General features: G+C 39.1%; 1 protein-coding gene across 1 annotated transcript in view; it reads right to left on the reverse strand.

Moving 5' to 3' along the window:
- CERS6 (ceramide synthase 6) overlaps nt 1–23,160 on the reverse strand; it is a 308,042-nt gene that overhangs the window by 75,506 nt on the left and 209,376 nt on the right. The window contains exon 5 of the mRNA XM_080798654.1: nt 1,102–1,152. Coding sequence (XP_080654780.1) covers nt 1,102–1,152 — 51 coding nt within the window. The remainder of the gene's footprint in view (nt 1–1,101; nt 1,153–23,160) is intronic.

A 23,160-nucleotide genomic window follows, 5' to 3' on the forward strand; every position in this document is an offset into this window, starting at 1 on the left:
GTTGAGCACAGTAAGTGATTGGTTTCAATGTTGCTTTAGTCTTTGTTAGAAAGCCCGGAATGCTCAGCTTTCTCTAACCAGGTCATATTGCTTGTTTACATTCTTTTCCAATCTGAATAAACTACATGAAAGAGATGGAAATGCAAGCTGGAATTCCATTTCAATGTGTCCCTAGCCCTGAACCAGCCCAAGGAGTTTCCAAACTGGTCCCTAGCCAGCTGCAACACAGAGCATGACAGAGAAGATAACAGAGCATGCTTGCTCCCCAATAACTTTATACATACCAAAAAGACCAAATGCCTCTAAAAAGACAACCCAAGGAATGGAAGGAAGTTCAAGTAAAAATCCAAGGTGCCTATCATAATGTATATCTCTCTATTTTATCACCAATATACTTTGCTGCATTTGATTTTCTTATGTGATATATTCCAAATAACTAGAAATTCCATAAAATTTTCAGTTAAATTATGAGAAAAGACCCAGCTATGATATTCAGATAGTAACTGATCTGAGGGACGCAACACATGCTAATATTATTGAATTCATGGACAGAGGCAAAGGTATGTTGGAAGCAGGGATCTGAAATGCTCCCTTTCTGGGATGTAATTTTCATCTCATTGCTGATGATGGTTTTAAGTCTAGTATAATCATACAAACCCATTTTTCCATGCTCAAGAAAATGGTACTTGATATACGTATTTAGAGGTTGCTCATAAGCCACAGAGTGGCCTGAACTCCACCTGTCTGCCATAGTCCTACACTTGAACTTTGCCTGCTCGCCGTCCAGATAGACCCTTGCTGGTTTCAGGTCTTCAGGGTCTCTGCGGTAATTAGACAAAGCTCAGCTATATTAGAAGCAGGAATCACCCAGATATCGAACTGACTGTATCTCACTTTTCAGCAAATGCACCTTCCAGCTTATTCCACTTGCTAAAGCAATTGAGCTTTGATTCGGAACTTCACTGAGAAGACAAGCTACTTCCCTTGAGGAGGCTAAGTCTGCATTAAGCAGCAGGAGTGGAGGCAGGGGCTTAAAACCATGAACCTGACCTAAGGAAGATACCCTGTGCGTGTAAAGACCCAGAAGTAACATCTCCTTACCTGATAGGGGTAGTTGTACCAGCAGTGCCTTGTATTCCACAACCAGGGGGTCTGAAAAAAATGACAAACACATTTTACATGTTTTGTAAATGAAGCAGGATAAGAGATGTTTATGACAGATTCTTGTCCCCAGTATTTGGGATTTCAATAATCTACCTGTATGAGAACTGAAGAACTTTAACTAGAATTGGGATATTAAAGCAATTAATATTCCATTATACATGCTCTCTGGGTAATCTTTTGAACTCAACTGGTAGTGATGTAGGAAAGACGTTAGGTGTCAAAGCCGATGACCAAGAAAGAATTCTTGAGACGTCTTTGGTGCAAAAAGGTGGTTTTACTGAAGCATGGAGACAGACCCCATGCGCAGGAAGAGCTGAACTGGGGTCATGAGGAGAGGTTGATTATATACTTTCAAGTTGGGAGGGGGTTTGGGATAGCATGAGTTTCTTAAGAATTTTGGAAGCAAGGTTTCCAGGACTTTGAGGGGGCTAGCTATTGTTGGGAAAAGGTCATTTATTACTGTCTAATAAAACCTTAGACATGAGACCCTTCAGATGTATATTGGTGGGTCATATGCTTGAGGGATAATTGCCAACACAAGGAAGTTTCCAAAAGAATTTCTTTATGTTAAAGTAGGCTTACAGGATCCTGGGGAGGGAGGGAACTGGGCTAGGACTGCCTTTTGCCCTTAGCAAAGTGTAAACATGGAGGCGGTTGAGTCCCTAGAGGAATGTCACTCTGCCTGTTTCAAGGACATGTCAACGGGCGGTAGGTAGTAAGGAAATTTAATATTTTTTCTTCTGCCTTTGTTTTCCACATCAGTAGTACTTCAGGCTACTTCTGTGAGAGAGTCCCCACTAGTGTTTTTTGTATTTTACTGGTCACATGGACATTTTCCTACTATGTACCCAGCTTCTGCAGCAGAGCCTTTTAGGGGTCTCACTTAGACCAGATGCAAATCATCAATCTCACTATTATCAATAAACAATGCTGACAGTTGGTGCAAACTACTCTGAAACTCCTCCAACCCAACGTGGCAAAGCAACATTATCCATCAATCCTTTTATGCGTTGCTGACCAGCAGTTAAGTAACAGGCGGGTATACTGATTTCAGTAGACCCGCCCAGACTAAATCCAGGCCCCAGGGAATTAACCCTCACAGCACACTCCACCCCCCAGCTCACGGGCAAGGTCTTTTAAAGACAAAACAATCATTCTTAATTTGACAGTAATCACTTGCCTGACAACACTGTAAAATCAAATAGAACAGCGAAGGGTACACACGGATTCCAAACATTTATAGGAAGCAGGGAGAGACGGGGCTGGATTTAAACAGGCTGCTGAACAATCCAAGGATACCAGCACAAACGCTCTCGTCTTACTGTATTATTCACTTTATAATTCGTTTGTATCTCTGACCTAGAGTTATCAGCATTTCCCGGCATACATTTACATACATTTAGGATACATCTGTATGTTTCTTACTAAAAGATCACCCATCCTTAACCCGGTCCATGTTTATGCATCTCAAAATGATAACATTATCATTGAAAGATTCGTGTCAGCTGTACTTACAGGGACCTAACCTCCTTCCTTACCTTGTCCCAGACCCTATGAGATTAAAAGTTGCCACTGTCTGCAGTAGAATAAGGTCTCTGTCTCCCTTAGAGCCATATGTACTGTCACCCATCATCCTTGTCAGCCCCTCACCAATGAGGATGAAGACGACATTAGTTAATATTTGCTCAGACAGCCCTGCATCCACACTTTTATTTATTTTTTTTTTAGGGTTTCTCCCCATGATTGTTCTTTATTTAACCAACTAAATAGTTGTTGAGCTCAAGACTGGGCTCTTGCACATGAACTCCTTTTATCCTGACAAGAGCTCGTAGTATTTGCTTCATTTTATACAGAGGTAAAATAAGGCCCTGAGTTGGAAATAACTCTCCAGGTTAAATGCTAGGCAGTCCCAGAGCTGAAAATCAAACGACTCGCCCGTCTCAAAACCAAACTGTGCCCCCTGCCTCTGAGTCTAGTAAAAACGGAACCAGGCCTTGGTTTAGGGAACCAGACTTAGGTAGAAAGCCACTCTTTGCCCTAAACCATTCTCCTTTCATTAAAGCACTACTGATTCACCTTCCGTTTCCCTGGCTTTGCCACTGGCCGTACACATGGAGTAATCTCACTGCATGTAACATCCTGGGTACCTGAGGTGTGTGCCTGTCTCCTCCCTTTCTCTCACCTATAACCTTGATGTCTATTACTGATCTACCTCAGAGTACTTGTGAGGCCCAAATGAGAGAGCATGTATAAAAATACTTTGGAGGCTTCAAAAGTTCGATGTGTTGTCATCACATAGAAACACATGTCCTTTGAGGAAGACAGAAAATAATGAAAAATAATGTGTATTTTCATCACTATTAACATTTTACCTACAGTCCACTTTGGGTCTTTGGGTCTTTTCTTCTATTTAATACAGATATAAACATACATAGATTTGTTTGGGGGGGGAGTTCTTTTAATTTAATTTATTTTTTTATTAACATGTAATGTATTATTTGCCCCAGGGGTACAGGTCTGTGAATCATGAGTCTTACAAATTCACAGCATTCACCATAGCACATACCCTCCCCAATGTCCATCATCCAGTCACCCTATTCCTCCCCCTATACCCCACAGTAACCCTCAGTTTGTTCCCTGAGATTAAGAGTCCCTTATGGATTATCTCCCTCCCGATTGCATCTTGTTTCATTTTTTCCCTCTCTACCCCCCACGACCCCCTGTCCTGCCTCTCAAATTCCTCATATCAGAGAGATCATATGATAATTGCCTTTCTCTGATTGACTTATTTCGCTTAGCATATTTATTTTTAATCAATAAATTAAACACATGCACATAATTTTTAAATGTGGGCACGACATACCAAAATCCATTTTGAAGTATAGTACAAATGTTAGGTTTCACCCTTTTTCTGATAAAGCTGTTTAGTATTTCGACAATTAGTTGAAAGTCCCAGGGGTTGGCAGGAAAGGTATATCCTATGCACATGTTTACGCCCCCGGCACCTACCCAAGCTGACAGTTCAGCATTCATTTACTGAATGCTAATGAAAAGGAATGCAGAATTAAACGCAAGGCCTATGACAAACCATGTAGCATTTTCCTGAATCGATCAGTCCCAAGCCTCCAGGGCATGTGTGAGCTTGCCTCTCAAGTGGGAATCTCTCCCACTGTGGCTACTCCTTCCAGAAAAAGGAAGGAGAACAAAGGTCTGACGCCCAGTGACCTAGAAAAATCCATTATTTAGAACTTTCCTTCCTCTGTGAGTTTCTTGGCTTCTCTGGCCTTTTCCCTCACACGCAGGCTATTCTCTGTGTGCCTCAGATGTGCACCACCTAGACCTGTTTCTGTTACGTGCTGAAACTTGACCGACCTGCACGAATACTGGATGAGACTTGGTTTCTCAGTGGACCCCGCCCATGTGAGACAGGAACAAAAGGCCTGAATCTCGTGAATTTGAGGGACTACCAGGGTCCCAGTTCAGCCAGCACGCTTATTTGCCAAACAATTGAATGAGAAGTTCTTTCACACACAATGCAAGCTCACACATACCTCTCACTCTGACAACATAAGGTATGAATATCACCTTCTATATACATACCACATTTTTCTGGGATCTCATGTTATGTGCCTCCCCAACCCTATGAGACAGGTAGAACAAATACAAATCTTATCTTTCTCAAGTACAGATTAGAAAACTTAAGTCCATGGGAAGGTGATTTTCCTAATTTTTTATAGTTCAACACTGGTGTATGAATCTGAATTAGTTGCTTATAATATATTAGGTATAACTTCTTTTATTTGAATTGATATCATGAAGCTATCTTTTCTTATAATCAATTTAACAATTTTTCCCTTTTCCATATTTCTGGGAACGTTTTCAGTTTTTTTACCTTTCAGTTTCCATACTAGCTATCATGAGGATGGATCAATCAAAAATCAAGGAGGCTTCGTCCAAGTCTTTTGGACCCTAATGTAAACTACAGACTTTGTGTGATTGTCTGTGTGGGTTGATCAGGTGTAGTACATGGACTGGTCTGCTGGGAGATTTGATCACAGGACAGGCTATGCATATGTGGGGAGCAGGGGTATATGGATAGGGACTTCAGGAGGTAATTAAGGTTAAATGAGATCATGAGGATAAGATCATAATCCTGAAAGGACTGGTGGCCTTATAAGAAGAAGAGGTGAGATATCTTCCTCTTTCTCCCTCATGCTCAGAAGAAAGGCCATGTGATGACAGCAGTGAGAAGATGACCATCAGGAAGACAGGCAAGCCAGAAAGAGAGCCCTCACCAGAAGCCCTCACCCTCCCTCTGCTACACCTTGATCTGGGCCTTCCAAACTCCAGAAGTGTGAGAAATAAATAACCATTGTTTAAGCTACCTAGTTTATGCTACTCTGTTATGACAGCCAGAGCTAGCACAGCATCTAAGGACAATTCTTTATAAAAGTGCTTAAAAGTTATTAAACGCCACATCAACTAATTTCAAATTAAGACAACTCATGAAACATATGAACAAAACTGAGACAGACCACAATGCTGTGGATAAGAAATGACTTCTAACACTCTCCATCTAAACCACAATGTATAATGGGATTTTTCATTGTATTACACACATCTGCTGCCAGACACATCACTTGAGACACAACGCTGCGGCAAGCGCATCCGTCAATAACACGGTGTCCCAAGAGAGGCTTCTGTGGCTCTTCTTCCTCCAAGCAAACTCAACCCCAGCACCAGGATAGAGGTCAGAAGTGCTGTGCATGCGTCCGTGCGTGTGTGCGTGTATGTGTGTGTTGGGGGAGGGGTCATCTTATAGTCCTCATTTGCATTTTGACCATATATGCATAAGATACATTATTTTTTATTTTTTTTTTAAAGAGAAAAGTAGAGAAGCCTTTTTAAGGGTCAGGAAATGTGCTCTTTTATCAGGTATCTTCTTTCATCTGCTGCTCTGTAGAGGCTTCATCATGAACAGAACTAATAAAAACAGGTCAGATCTGATCATCTTACTTTGCCATCTGGAATAAGATGGGTTCGGTCTTATTTTTGTTTTTTTAAAGTTCCATTTGACATACTCCTTCAAAATAATAGTCAAAAAAAAAAAAAAAACTCACCAAATCTACCTTTCAGTTTCCATGCCACCTATCATGAAGATGGATCAATCATCAAAAATCAAGGAGGCTTTGTCCAAGTCTTTTGGATTCTAATGTAAACTACTGATTTTGTGTGATTATGTGTCTTTTATCGGTTGTAGTACATGGACTGCTCTGGTGGGAGATTCAGTCATGGAATAGGCTATGCATGTGTGAGGAGCAGGGGTATATGGAAATTCCTGTATCTGCTCCTCTATCTCATTGTGGACAAAAAACTGCTCTAAAAATAATTGAAATCTTAAAAAAAAAAAAAAAAATCAAAGCAAGTAAGCCGGCTATCTCAGATCACTCATGCTTCTCATGTCACAAGAAGCCTAAAGTAACAGCTGAGCCTGAAGGCAAGGCCAGAGAAAAGAATGCCTGGTTAACCAGGCAAGTATTAAATGATTAAACGTAAATACAGATATACATATACACACATACACTTTTTTTTTTCAAGAATCAGGAGGCACCTGTAGCTGAATGAATAGCACTTTGTTTGAATTCATAACTCTTTCAATTTAACAAAAGAACATCAATCACATTAAGTATTAAAGGAATATTGTTGACTTGGGGCACCTGGGTGGCTCAGTCGGTGAAGCATCGGCCTTCAGCTCGGGTCATGATCCCGGGGTCCTGGGATTGAGCCCCATGTCAGGCTCCCTGCTCAGTGGGGAGTCTGCTCCTCCCTCTCCTTCCCCCCCACAACACACTGTTCCTGCTCTCTCTCTCTCAAATAAATAAATAAAATCTTTTGAAAAAAATGCTGTTGACTTATCAAAGATGTAAAAGGTATGGGGTTTTTAACCGAAGACAGCATCTTGGAGGCAAAATTTCATCTTTTCACTGATCCTATCCAAACTCTTAAATGGCTTTCAAAAAGCCCAGCTGAGACAATGACCAGTCAAGGAATACATTTTAGGGGACATGCTGGCCTCCACACAGGTTACGTACCAAATATACAGAGCCTTGGATTGTGTTTTAAATGCCAGAAACCTAGATTCCTGAACTACACTGAAACTAATTTCACTGAAATCACCCTGAAAACACTTTCATTGAGTGACACTTAAACCTTATACCTTTGGCTTATACTGAGGATTTATTTTTAGATATAAACTAAACAAAAGTACTTCCATGTTTGTAAAGAACTTTATAGAAAGGTTACCACTAGTATACCTTAAGTCAAATGTGTAAGTTCCATGATATTTTTCCTTTAAAATTTAATTCAAGGGGAAAAAAATACTTCCTTTCTGTAAATGTTTCCTCTTACCAAATGAGAATTACATTATCATGTTATTATCTTTTTACCTTGGTTTTGGGAAGCTGAGATTGAATTCTAAAGTTTAGTCACAGCAACAGTGGTTGTCTCTTAACATCTTTGCTTATTTTTCCTTTTACGTCCAGTTTTTGATATTAATTTCTACATTAATGTTATTATATAAACATTGCAAATTCTTTTCAGAAACCTTCAATTGTATCATTTAAATGAATATAAAATCAAATCTATTCAAAATAAGCTACATTTTTAATACACATTGTAAAATAACTCAGAATGCAAAGAAATATTTCAGGTTTTATGGGTAAAAATACTGATAAATAAATTGGGATGAAAAGAATAAAGTCCAAAGTCTCTCAGCCTGAGGGTGCTGCTGGTCAGTGGCGAGCAGTCTGGGGTACTCCCCAGAATGCAAGACCATCCCCTTTCCTCCTTTCCTGGGTTAATAGATATGTGAATATAAATTTGCAAAGCAGAGTGGTGACCCTTCCCTCGAGTCCTCCCCAACCCCCACCGGCATCTGCATTAACTCTGAAAGCTCTCATGATGTGTAAATGTAATTTGGACTTGACCCTCATGTCATTATATAAAGAAAGCAGCCTTTTATATTGATCAGGCTTTAAAAAAGATGTTGGCCTTCAAGACCTGGTGAAGCTTGTGTCTTCAGCACATTCAGCAATCAATTTAGAAGGTAATTTGCAGATCTGCCAAACATTCATAAATAGAAGGATTTCCTTGCAGATAGGCCCTGAGATCACCAGGTCTCTATGAGGGTTTATCACAGAAACAAAGAAGAGAGCAATGTGAATAGCATTTTCATGCCTTCTACAACCTTCTAGCCAGTGGTTCTCCACTTTCTCAGCCTCTACTCAGCTAAGGGACTTCACACATACCCCACAGTAACTGTGGCTGTAATTCTCAAAAGCAGGGGACAGAAAGCTTTAAAAAGCCATCTCTCTCCATGGATTTGGTGTGGACTCTCCGCTACACCCAGTGAGAATCACTACAAAGAGGAAGGGACTGATTAGTTCCATGTTAGGAAAAGAAATCAAGAATAAAGAAACCAGATGAAGGAAAGAGAAGATGAAAGAAAATGAGGTGGAAAGACCTAGATGGAGGGGAAAATGGTGAAAATGTCAACACAAGGGGAGAGAGATGTGCAGGCCAGTGTAGAATCTGGGAATGTGACCAAAGAGAGTGGCTACTAAGAAGACCAAAATTAGTTAAAAGATAATGTAGAGAAACAATTTATGACATACAGCAATGGATTAGTATCTTAATATATAAAAAGCCCATAAAAGTTGATTAAAATATTTAAATATTAAATACTTAATGGAAAAAACAGGGAGAAGATACAAACAGGTAACATACTAAACAAAACTGCATGTGACCAAAAACACATATAAAAATTCCAGGTTAGAACTAGACAGAATTTTTTTATCTGAGTTTGAAAAATATTTAAAGGGGTCATCAGTATATATAAGGAAATCAACACTCTACAAACTGGAGTAATTTTCCTAAAAAGTTATTTGGGCTTTAAAATTAGCATATTCTTTGACCCAAATTTTATTGAAAAAAAAATTACATCCATATGTCAGGCATTTGCACATGGATTTCCAGTATAATTCTTTCCCTAGAAATGAGAACTTGAAGTAAATCTGATTGTTCAGTAATAGGAGGCTAGTATGTTCTTAGTTGGGATTTTGTGGGAACAGACCAAGACGAGGATGTGGGGGGAGGCTATTTGAGAGGTGATGCCAGAAAACAGAACTGGGAAAACAGAGAAGGTGCAATAGATGAAGGAGAACATCCGGTATGGTTTTCAGGAACAAGCTGGTTACCTACTGCTCCAGGCAACCAACCGCATCTCAATTCCACTGGGGACCTCAGCAGAATGTACACAGCACAGATCTCATAATTGTCCCGACACAGGGCCAGGGGCTAGGGCATTTATCCACCCACTCTCATCCCCCACTGCTTGAGACTTCCATATTAACTCCCCCATTTTCTAGGTGGTACCTGCCTGTGTCTAAAAGACCTCTGCACCTCTGGAGAAAGCAGAGCACAGAGCATCTGATGTGGAACACTGTCAAAGGGGGACTGCATACCACTGCTGTGCTAGTATCAGGTGAACTAAGGGAATGTAAGAGGCAATAGTCACACATGAAGTTAAAATTAGATTATAAGCAGAATAGACAGTGTTCCTGATTTTCAAGTAGATACATAATTAGACACAGACACACAGACACACACACACACATATATGCAATATATCTAGCAGGGTATTTACTGAAATTACTTACTGATTATTTGCTGAGTAATGTGTTTTCCTTTTTTTTTTTTTTTAAGATTTTATTTATTTATTTGTCAAAGAGAGAGAAAGTACGCAAGTAGGGGGAGCAGCAGGTGGAGGGAGAAGCAGGCTCCCTGGTGAGCAAGGAGCCCAATGTGGGGCTCAATCCCAGGACCCTGGGATCATGACCTGAGCCAAAGGCAGACATTTAATATACTAAGCCACCGAGGCGTCCCTCATTTTTCTTTTCCTTCTTTCTTCCTTTTTTGAGTAATGACTATCTCAGATGACTTTTACCTTTGTTTTTGTTTGTTAAAGGTTTTATTTATTTGACAGAGAGAGACACAGCAAGAGAGAGAACACAAGCAGGGGAGTGGGAGAGGGAGAAGCAGCCTTCCCGCTGAGCAGAGAGCCTGATGCAGGGCTCGATCCTAGGACCCTGGCATCACAACCTGAGCTGAAGGCAGATGCTGAATGACTGAGCCACCAGGTGCCCACTTTTGTTTTTAATGTTTGTGTATCAGCACTAAATTACACAGGTATATATTGCAGTTATATTTTTTTATGCAATGAACAGGTCTTATTTGAATAATGAAAAGTAGCCAAGTCCATGTACTTTTAACAGGGATCATTAAAAAAAAAAATAGAAAAAAAAACCCACACACACTTTTGCTCTATATTTATGAAGAACATTAGGAACATAGTCATATATTGCCATCCTCACATTATTCAGTAACCCAAATTAAATTAAAACCTAGTAGATCAAATAACTGCCTTCAGAGTCTTTTCATATTGATGGTGATATCTCAAGTATAAACAAATTATTAATAATTTATAAATTTTCAATTAAGAGAAAGCAGAAAGAGGAAAATAATGAGATGAGCAAATGACATAGAATAAGCCTTACATCATCACAATGATGATCAGTCCCTTGGTTACCTACCCACCTATCCCATGCTGTAGATCCCCATCAAGTTCTTCCTTACCACTTCTAAACCAATCTGCCTCTGGCCTGGTATCTTTGTGCCAATATTACTGCACCCTCCTCACTCACTCACTCTTTTCAGTATTGAGTGAGTGGCTACCATGAATCAGGCGTTCTGTCAGACATGAAGATACAACAGACAAGTTCTCCATTCTCTGGAAACGTACCATCTCCTGGATAAACACAACAATCACAACCGGCTGTAGCAGGGGTAAACACAGGATGCAGAAGAATAGTACATAAAAAACACCCAGCACAGGCTTGGAGGGGGAGGTGGGAGAGGAGCTCCACGAGGAGGTACTAGGAACTACCACAGTAGCTGAAGCTAGAAGCATCTTGTCCAGCATGCCAGTTCCCCCCTCTGCCCTCCTGCTTGATCAACTTTTCAGGCACTAGTTTGCTGTTCTGCAGCCTCCAGAGATCATTTTGTATACTCTTTGGTGGGTCTTCCTCTCCACTGAACTACAGATTCTCTGAAAAGTACAGAGTCCATAAATTGGTTCTCAATGTTTAAAAAGTGTCTCTGATGTATTCCTGTGATTTTAAGTTCTTGGGTATGGATTTTCCTAACCAGTTGTCACCTTCTAAAGAGTTATAAGCACAAAGAAGGCAGAAGGATATAGGACAGCACTTATAAATACAAGCAATGTGGATCAGCAGAAAGGGGAAAGTGATTAAAAAAAGTAAACTCGTGATTATTGAGCCCCTTTTTGATGTCCACAGAATGCCTAGATCCATCTGTCATTTCATTCATTGTTGTGTGAGATGCTAATCGTAAACCTCACAAATGCTAGAAAGAGAATAGATCATTGTGGCCGAGGACCAGATCCAGGCTTCCTTCAACCATATCCTAGCTGAGTGGGAGTCATTAATCTCCCTGCATAGTATTTTCAAATCGAAAAGCTGGCTTTCATGAGTAAGATACAGTTTTGCCAAATAGAAAGAAAGGGAACAAAAGTAAGAGCTGAACCAGATGAGAGAGAGAAAGAGAACTCTATCATTAAGATCTCCTAATGGACACATCAGGACACAGGGAGAGAATCCTCATTTTTTTATCCTGTGAAAAGATGAATTACTCCAAAAATTGGGGCTGCAGGGACGCCTGGGTGGCTCAGTTGGTTGGGCAGCTGCCTTCGGCTCAGGTCATGATCCCAGCATCCTGGGATCGAGTCCCACATCGGGCTCCTTGCTCGGCAGGGAGCCTGCTTCTCTCTCTGCCTCTGCCTATACTCACTCTCTCTCTCTGACAAATAAATAAATAAAAAATCTTTAAAAAAAAAAAAAAAAAAAAAAATTGGGGCTGCATACTGTTGTTCTAATTAGCGATTAAAAGAAGGTTAGACTTCTGTGGGTTGCTCACAAGGATTCATGCAGGCCATATACCCACGCGCCGCATACCCTCCTAGAGGCTACTGCCCCCACCAGGAATGGAGAGCTGGTAATAAAAGTGCAATTACCACATACAGAAAACTCTTCTCGTTTCTATCTCTACCATTTATTCAGGACAGAGAGAAACAACAATGTGAGGGTGGAGAAAATATGAAAAACCAAAACCATGAACTTAATGAAATATGAGTGAATATTTGGCTGTTTATTTTCCCCACAAAGACTTGTTTACTCTGACTTGAGTATTTGTAGACATTTTCTTGAAAATGAACAGAGTGAGCCTGTTACTTTAAGAAAATCAAATAACAGTATTTGTTGCCAATGATAAAATTCAAGCTTTCAAGCAAATATTAGTATTTTGGTATTAGTACTGTCTACTATATTCCTAACAGTTTCCCATTAGTTAAAAGTTTCTGAGATCAGTGAAAACATTAAAAAAATATTTTTGGTATTTATAACGACATGTCAACGTTTATAAGATCTGTACCCCGCGGTGAACCAATAATTTCCAAATGCATCCAGTGCATCAAGTTAAATAATCAAACGTGGGTAAAAAAGAAAGATCGATCAATGGGCACAAAAAGTTCACTGACATTCTTGCTGAGTTTTGGTGTAGTATTAAAGAATATTATCTACAGTTTTTTGAAAAACAGTGTTAGGATATTTCTGCCTTTTCTAACTACATAACTTTGTGAGGCCCAGATTTCTTCTAGTACTTCAACCAAAGGGAAAAAAAAGCACATCATAACATAGTTTTTTAATTTCAAGTTTTTATTTAAATTCCAGTTAGTTAACAAATAACATAATATTAGTTTAAGGAGTAGAATTTAGTGATTCATCACTTACACAGACACCTCATGCTCATCACAAGTGCCTTCCTTAATACCCATCACCCATTTAATAAGCATCTCCCTACCTACCTCCCCTCTAGCAACCCTCAGTTTGTTCTCTATACTTAAGTGTCTGCTTTATGGTTTGCTTCTCTTTTTTTCCCCACGTTCATGTGTTGTGTTTCTTAAGTTCTACATATGAATAGAATCATATGGTATTTGTCTTTCTCTGACTGACTTATTTCACTTAGCATTATACTCTCTATAACTCTAACTCTGTCCAAATCATTGCAAATGGCAAGATTTCATTCTTTTTTATGGCTGAGTAATACATACATACATATATGTAAATATATACATACATATATATACATACATACATATATACATACACACACACACACACACACACACACCACTTCTTTATCCATTCATCAGTTGATGGATAAATTTGGCTGTTGTTGATCACGCTGCTATAAATATTGGGGTGCATTTTTTGCTTCAGATCAGTATTTTTATATCCTTTGGGTAAGTACTTAATAGTGCAATTGCTGGATTGTAGGGTAGCTCTATTTTTACCTTTTACCTTTTGAGAAACCTCCACACCAACAGTTTTAGAGTGTTCCCCTTTCTCTGCATCCTTGCCAACATCTATTGTTTCCTATGTTAATTTTAGCCATTCTGATAGGTGTGAGGTGGTATCTCATTGTAGTTTGGATATCTCCCTGATGATGAGTGATGTTGAACATTTTTTCATGTGTCTGTTAGCTATCTGGATGTCATCTTTGGAAAAATGTCTACTCATGTCTTTTGCCCACTTCTTAACTGGATTATTTGATTTTTGGGTGTCAAGTTTGTAAGTTCTTTATAGATTTTGAATACTAACCTTTATCAGATACGACATTTGCAAATATCTTCCCTCACTCCCAAGGTTGCCTTTTGTTGATTGTTTTCTTCACTGTGCAGAAGCTTTTTATCTTGATGAAATCCCAATAGTTCATTTTTGCTTTTGTTTCCCTTGCCTCTGGAGACATATCTAGTAAGAAGCTATTGTGGACAAGGTCAAAAAGGTTGCTGTCTGTGCTCTCCTCTAGGATTTTGATGGATTCCCATCTCACATTTAGGTCGTTCATCCGTTTTCAATTTATTTTTGTGTATGGTGTAAGAAAGTGGTCCAGTTTCATTCTTTTGCATACCGCTGTCTGGTTTTCCCAACACCATTTGTTGAAGAGACTGTCTTTTTTCCGTTGGATATTCTTTCCTTTTTTTTTTTTTTTTTTAAGATTTTATTTATTTATTTGACGGAAAAGTAGGCAGAGAGGCAGCCAGAAAGAGAGAGGAGAAAGCAGGCTCCCTGCTGAGCACAGAGCCCGATTTGGGGCTCGATCCCAGCACCCTGGGATCGAGACCCGAGCCGAAGGCAGAAGCTTTAACCCACTGAGCCACCCAGGCTCCCCTCTTTCCTGCTTTTTAAAAATTACCTGACCATTTAGTTGTGGACCCATTTCCGGCTTTTCTACTTTGTTCCATTAATCTGCGTTTCTGTTTCTGAGACAGTACCATACTACTCTGGATCACTCTGGCTTTGTAATATAGCTTGAAGTTGGGAACTGTAATGCCTCCAGCTTTGCTTTGCATTTTCAAGATTGCTTTGGCTATTCAGGGTCCTTTGTGGTTCCATACAATTTTAGGATTGTTTGCTCTAGCTCTGTGAAAAATGCTAGTGGTATTTTGATAGGGATTGCATTAAATGTGTAGATTACTTTGGGTAGTACAGACATTTTAACAATATTTGTTTCTTCCGATCCATGAGCATGGGATGTTTGTGAATTGGTGTCATCTTCAATTTCCTTCGTAAGGGTTCCATAGGCTTCAGAGTACAGATCTTTTACCCCTTCAGTTAGGTTTATTCCTCAGTATCTTAACACATCATAACAGACTGAATGTAGCCGCAGTGATAAGAATACAGCTCTCCTTTACTAAACCATATATTAGAAGACTGCAAAAATCTCTAGTTTTTGTTCTCGAAAATAAAGTTATTTTCTTTAAAATGCTATTTGTGTTACCATGTAATGATTAATTCTTTTTATTTTTAAATAAATTAATGAACGTATTAAAAATTTGTTTTAATTCCTAATAAATATTGATAGATATAACTAATAAAAACAAAAACTCTTCAAAATCCTATATACTCATAAAAGGGACCAAAAACTAAAACGTTTGAGAATCACTGAACTAAAAATGGCAAATCGACAAAATGAAAAACACCAAGTCTCTGAAGACCACATAGAGCAGAGCAGCCTTGCTGGCCTAGGCCACTCATACTGGGATTGTTAAATGAGACAGAAATGAACTTTGTTCTTTAAGCCACTGTATTGTTGGGTCTCTGCGCTGCATTCCTGCTGCAGCTTAGTCTTCTTCCTGACCAACCAGTCACATATGGCACATTGGGCAACAGATACACACACTGGAAAGACCCCAAGGCTAATTCACTGAATAAGTGATGTTTAGCACTCGCAATGTCACATCAACCATATCTGATACTCATTTTGCTACATCCCCCCCTCTATCCTCCCCAGCCCTTAACATACACCACAACTAGTTCCAAGAATCCAAAAAGTATAGAGTTAAATAAGGTTGAGGAGGGAAGACTCTTTTCACCAAGGTGGTGATATACAATATTTAATCAGATAATCCACAGCCGTGGGAAGAGAATAAGGGTTATCCCTTGAGACAGAATAGGCTATGAGACCTTCAGGATTTTCACAAGTAATTTTTTTTAAATGAATTTGCCCTGAGCTAAGGTCTATCTACTTGAGAATCAGCATTCTGAGAACACTTTAAAGGAATTATATAAGAAAAGGGTGATAAGCCATAGCTTGTGCTCTCTCTCTCTCTCAAAAACATTGGGCACCTCAGGCTTGATTTTTCTCATGCTTTTTAAGGTTATCTTGTCACCATGTCTATGCACTGTATCTGAAAACCTACACGTGACAGGCCACGTTATGTGAATCATGAATCCAAACATATTAAGTATAACCACTTCTATGCTTCCTAAACTAATCTGCCAGGGCTCTTCTATCTAGACATGGCCATATATGGCCACGAAAGACACATCTTTTACATGAGTGAAGATGTTAGAAGAACAAATTGCATCATGCTATCATTATTTGAGAATGCTGTAGAAATAAGGAAAAATCGGATGCTTGCAAAGCAGCCGAATACCTGCAATATTCAATTACATGAGTAGAGAACACCACTTTTGCGAAAGGCAAGGCAATCTGGAAGTAGGGAAATAAAAGTTCCGTAATGTCCCAACTCCTGAAAAAACAGATTATAGGGAAGAGAGACTCAGAAAGGACCCAAGAGCTGCACTGTCAGGCCTTAGTCTGCCATTCACCAGCCAGGTGACAGTGGGTGCGTTAACTCATCCCTTTGGTTGCTCATCCGTAGAAATTTGCAGATGGACTGCGTAATCCTTATGAGCCCTTCAAGCCCTAAATGTCGCCACTCCTCCCACCACCTTTTATTTCTTCCAAGACCAAATCCTGGTTTACCATGCTCTGATCATGTGGCAGACTCCAACACCCCACAAATGGAAACCCTAATGAGAGGAAGACCCCCTTTGTCTTCTTTGTGAAAGGACTCCAGTTATCCACTGCAATTCAGAGTTTTTGATTCACTGACAAAATTAAGTCACTCTTATTAAACACAATGAGAGTATTATTAGTAACTGGCATAATAAAAAGCTCATTTTTGTCTAGTTTTATGTTTGAGTGAAAGTCATAAAGTGAGTAATGGTTTTGCAATGTGTCCTGCATCTGTGAGGCTGAAGCTTTATATTATGTTTGGTACTGAAGATTTAAGTTTTCTAAATTAAACAATGATGAAAATTTGATGATGATATTTTAATTCAGGAAAACAATTACCCCCCCCTTTCCTTATTGCTACTTCCATATATTAAAATTCAGAAGGGAACTCACTATTCAGTTAACCATTATTCAATACTAATGGGACAAGTGATTAAACTATAGCCTTTAAATGAGTGATACATCCTTATATATTATTTATGTTCTAAGTAAGATAGAGAAATTATCTTTCGATTTGCTGAGTTAATTACAAAGAAGAATTGATTTTTATGTAGTTAAGGTTTGATGATCAGTTTCTGATTTTAATCAAGCCTATCTTCCTGTCCTCCCAGCTTCTGATCTTCCAAAACTGGGAAATCATTTTTGGTGGGGACATGGAGGCTTGCAAAATATAAGCAGGATATATAAATGCAACTGAATTATATCAAAGGCCTGAACCAGCAACATAACAGTGGTTTGCTGAATATGAGACAAAGCTTTCCTCTTGAAACAAGAACAGAGCCGGAGGTATCACAGTTCCAGATTTCAAGATATATCACAAAGCTGTAGTAATCAAAACAGTATGGTACCGGCACACACACACAAAAAAGTGACCTATGACACATAGGTCACTAGAACAGAAAAGAGAGCCCAGTAATAAACCTATGCTTATATGGTCAATTAATCTACAACAAAGGAGGCAAAAACATACAATGGAAAAAAGAAAGTCTCTTCAATAAATGGTGCTGGGAAAACAGAATGAAACCAGACCACTTTCTTACACCATACACAAAAAATAAACTCAAAATGGATTAAAGACTTAAGTGTGAGACCAGAAACCATAAAACTCCTAAAAGAAAACATAGGCAGTAATCTCCTGGGCATCAACCTTAGCAATATATTTATGGATATGTCTCTTCAGGCAAGGGAAACAAAGACAAACTATTGAGCCTATACCACAACAAAAAGCTTTTGCATAGCAAAAGAGATCAACAAAACAAAAAAGGGCAGCCTACTGAATGGGAGAAGATATTCACAAATGACATATCCAGTAAGGGGTTAACATCCAAAATATATGAAGAACTTATACAACTCAATCCTAAAAAAATAATCCAATTAAAAAATGGGCAGAGAGGACCTGAACAGACACTTTTCCAAAGAAGGCGTACAGATGGGCGTACAGACACATGAAAAGATGTTCAGCATCACTAATCATCAGGGAAATGAAAATCAAAACCACAATGAACTATCACCTCATACCAGTCAGAACAACTAGTATCAAAAAGACAGGAAATAACCAGTCTTGGCAAGGATGTGCAAAAAAGTCACATTCCCACTGTTGGTGGGAATGTAAACTGGTGCAGCCACTGTGGAAAACAGTATGGAGGTTCCTCAAAAAAATTAAAAATAGAAATGCCGTACAGTCCAAGAATTCCACTACTGGGTATTTACCCCAAGAAAACAAAAAGCAGTAATCTGAAAAGACAGAAATACCTCTATGTTTGCTATATCATTATTTACAACAGTCAAGATATGAAAGCAACCTACGTATTCATCACTAGATAAATTGATAAAGATGAAGTGGTACATATACATACAATGAAACATTACTCAGCCACATAAAAAAGTTTGAGATCTTGCCATTTGTGACAATATGGATGGACCTAGAGTGTGTTATGCTAAGTGAAATAGAAAATTCCATAGGATTTCACTTACATGTGGAATGTAAAAAATAGAACAAATGAACAAACGAACCCAAAACAGAAAGACTCATAAATACAAAGAACAAATTGGTGCTTGCAGAGGAGAGAGGGATGGGGTGGGGGGGGGGGAGGAATGACAAAATTGATGAAGGGGATTAAGAGGTACAAATTTGCAGTAATAAAAAAATGTGGGGGGAAGCTATTTTTCTCCACAAATAAAGAAAACTCTTAAAGTAAACTAGATAGAAAGGTTGGGTGATTAATGAAATTGGCAGGATACTAAAAATGTAATCTTAAATTCTCTGTTTACCTGGAAGCAAAAACAAGACTGCCAAGTAGCCCCACTATATCACTGACCAACCTTTCCACGCAAATAGAACCGGGTTCCTTTTTATCTTCTGTTGTATTTTTGAAATGCTTCTTTGTTTTGTTTACTTCAAGACCTGATGAATTTCTTAGTTCACTGATGTCTACAATATTAACCCATCAATGTTTACTTTCTTGTAGTTTGGTAAATGCTCTCACGAGGTTGTTACTTATTACTTGCCAAATACCCAAATACCCAAATACAACCTCGTGAGATTCTTCAGGCTCAAATACTATCAATCACAGAACTTGCCTGTGCAAACAAGTGAAAAACAAGGTTATTTATTGTACTGGAAAATGGCAATGCTGACAAAGGCCATAGGATGAACCAAGTTGGAGCCATCAGCCTCCAGGCTAAGGTATACAAATAACATCATGACTTCAGTCTACAGTTCCAGAGGCCACGACTCAGAAAACATACATGAGGTAATCTTTAAATGGGAAACAGCCACAGACAATGACATTTAACTTGTTCCAATACAAACAACTTTAGTAACCGAGCTGAGAAGACACACTCTTCTGTATCATCAGGAAGTATTATCTCACATCAAGCTAAGATTTAATTATCCTTTAACAGACGCATCATTGAATTAAGTGACAATGGTATTTTAGGTCTTCAATTAGAGTTTCTAAGATCCTCTAATTGAAGGAGTTTTGCCACTACAAATGTATGTTCAGGTCCGAAAAAATACCACAGTTTGGAGTGCTTAAACATTGCCAGTGACCAATTCTGTAAATGCATGTTTTATAATATGAACTGAGTGAGAATCCATCAATTTACCTTTGCTTCCAGAACAACAGCCTGAAAGAATTGTGCCCTGTTTGCCTATACCACTGATTTCAAATAGAAATAACATATATCTGGGGCGCCTGGGTGGCTCAGTGGGTTGAGGCCTCTGCCTTCAGCTCGGGTCGTGATCCCAGGGTCCTGGGATCGGGCCCTGCGTCGGGCTCTCTGCTCAGCGGGGAGCCTGCTTCCCCCTCTCTCTCTGCCTGCCTTTCTGCCTACTTGTGATCTCTGTCTGTCAAATAAATAAATAAAAATATAAAAAAAAAAAAAAGAAATAACATATATCTTTTACTTAATAGTATTATAACAGAATTGTATTGTATGTAGTTACTGTTGCAGTGTTATTTAATACAAGGTAGATACGGTAACAGTAAACTGTTTTATATTGGAACTGACTGATTCTGCCCCTAGAAAAACTAAGAGGACACCCAGGGAGAGGAAAATTAGTTAGTTCAGACAGGAAGTAATCAAAAACGGTCTAAACATATGTAAAATCGGTATCGGTAACAAGCTCCAATAATAAGATGGGACTTAGAAAATTTAAAAAAAAAATTATAATAATAAGATGGAACTAGGTGAGTTGTACAGTGGATTTCCTTAGTTTAAGATTTTGTTTGTTGAAATGACACCACTTTAACAATGGCATAAAAATAAACTGAATGCTGGAACAATTAAGTTTCTAATATATTCTTATCATTAATCATGCAGCAAAATTAATTTATCCAGCAAATGCTCTGTGCCAGGCCGTGTTCTAGGCACCAGGGATTTAGGAATGAACCAAACAAATAGAAAAATCACTGCTCTCACAGAATTTACTTTCTGGTGGAGGAGACTAATAATAAATAAGACAACTGAGCAAAAATGCACACAATGTTATATATGATGAAGGCTACGGAGAGAAAAATCCAGTGGTAATGGGATATAAAATGTCAGAGATGACATTGATAGAGTGGCCAGACTGGGTGCCACTCAAAGTAAAAACCCTGAAGGAAATCATTCTGTCATTATAACTTCCACTATTCTGTCTTGCCTATGTTACCTTCTAGTTCCTACTTTTATTTATATGTAAATAAAGTAAGCCAGTCACAGAAGGAGGGAGGAGAGGCATGAAAAAGAGAAAAGAAGGACAGGTAGCTTTTAACGGGCAGTGACTTCACTGCTGCTTTCTAGATCTCTCTGTGCCATTTGCTGAGTATCAAGTTGTACCCTTGCTAATTCTTTGTATGACTTTCCTGGAAAGAAAACTGAGATGAGGGGAAGGAGGGGTAATGCGGGGAAGCTGGCCAACACTGGGACTCAGGCCTTCATAACACTGGCCTACTCTGGCAAGCTGGAGAGTGAAAGGGAATAAAAATACTGCAGAGAAATTTGCTGGGGTTTTTTGTTTTTGTTTTTGCACGGACCTGTTTCCTCATTTAAATTGACATGCTGTCAGCTGAAAAAATCGTGTGATTTTCTGTTTCAATTCTCTGCTTACTAAAATGGCCACAACGATCATCGTACCAGGTTTTATGTAACTGAAGCAACACAGAGGCAAGAATTTTAAAAGTAAAAACATCTTAGGAATGAAAGTCATTGATTTTACTCCTCAGATTACTCCAATCGCGACATACTGTGATTACAAAAGACAATCACAAAAGGGGTAATAGAGAAATGAATTCACAAGAGACTTCATACATATAATCAGGATTCTGAAGGTGTGCTTTTACATCAAAGACACCATATAATGACTACATAATCCTTCAGTATGCTCAATCCTTGTACGTGTAATCCTTGTAGTCTTTTTAAAAATCTGCTGTTCTTTAGTATACCTTCTCATACAATCACTAGGTTGATCCAAACTTCTTAGGCCACTTAAGACACCTTCCGAGTTTATGTCTCAGAATTACCCAGGAGCACATACCTTTATACAGTGAATGATATTCCTGAGAAATATGTAAGGAGAATAATCTTTATTATCAAGTGCTGTCAACTCACGAGGGCCATGATCACAATCACTTTTCTTTTTTAACTTGCAGATTGCTGGGCACAACTCCAGACTTATTAAAATAGAACCTTCAAGGGGTTAGTGCCCAGTTAATGTGTATGGTTCCCAAGCTCCCCAGATGACTGAACTGCTGCCAGATTGAGAGCCCCTGTACCAAGGCAAGCCGCTGGAACCTACAATACCTACGATACATCACGTAACAAGTAAGGCATGCTATGGAAAAGCACTTGGTCACTGCCTAATCGAGCTGCCCTGTGTGTTCCTACCTTTCTGTTTAGAATGGTGCCGGGCGGGCGCCTGGGTGGCTCAGGGGGTTAAGCCTCTGCCTTCAGCTTGGGTCATGATCCCAGAGTCCTGGGATAAAGCCCTGCATTGGGCTCTCTGCTCAGCAGGGAGCCTGCTCCCCACCCCCCTCGCCTGCCTCTCTGCCTACTTGGGATCTCTCTCTCTCTCTCTGTCAAATAAATTTAAAAAATCCTAAAAAAAAAATTAGAATGGTGCTTGGGTTCTAAGTATCTGATGCTTCACGTGACTCGACAAGTAGGGCAGTAGAAAGTGAAACTATAAAGTAATCTTATTGTTTTATAGTTTCTGGAATGGCAGCCCCACAGCATTAATATCTGAGTCTTGAAGGAGACACCCAACAGTACCAGTAATAACAGACTTATCCTGCCCAGTAGAAAGAGAGTTTTATCCATCCTGAGCGGAGCCATTGTCCTCCTCCACCAGGTGCCTATACCAACATTGTTCTCCCCTTCCTTCCCTAGACCCCCAGTTTTAAGAGTATATGGTTTCCAGCATATACAAAGAAGGCATTTCTCAACCTTCTTGCAGCTATGTGGGGTCCGGTGTCTCAGTTCTGGAGTGAAAATGGTATGTGGGACGTCCATAGAGGCTACTTAATGAGAGATGACTCCACGGGCAAGCAACTTTTCAACTGTTCACTTTTCCTTCTTTGGGGGCATTGTTGTGTTGTCGTGACAGGCAGCGTTCTAGCAGCCATTTTGTACCAGAAATAATCTTTGAAATGTAAGCTGTGCACTAGAGTAGTGGAGCAGAAAGACCTAGTGTCCCTGCATGGAGCCATCATATCTGACTCTATCTCTGCCCAAGCTTACTTTACACGAGAAATAATTCCTTTTCCTTATCTATGCCACTGTTATTTATTTATTTTTACTATATGCTCCAAACCTAATCCTAAATAAAATGATAAATAGAGAGGAACATCAAGGGACATATAAAGTCAAGAAGAGATTTTAATGGTACATAGTACCCATTCTATGAATTCCTAATACACTAATATTGCTTCTATTATCTGTAAAAAAGCACATCACATATACACCTTGAAGCTTGCAAAGAGATTTAATAATATTCACCCTCATTAGCTGAAGCAA

This window comes from Martes martes (assembly GCF_963455335.1).
Source record: "Martes martes genome assembly, chromosome: 3".
NCBI lineage: Eukaryota > Metazoa > Chordata > Mammalia > Carnivora > Mustelidae > Martes > Martes martes.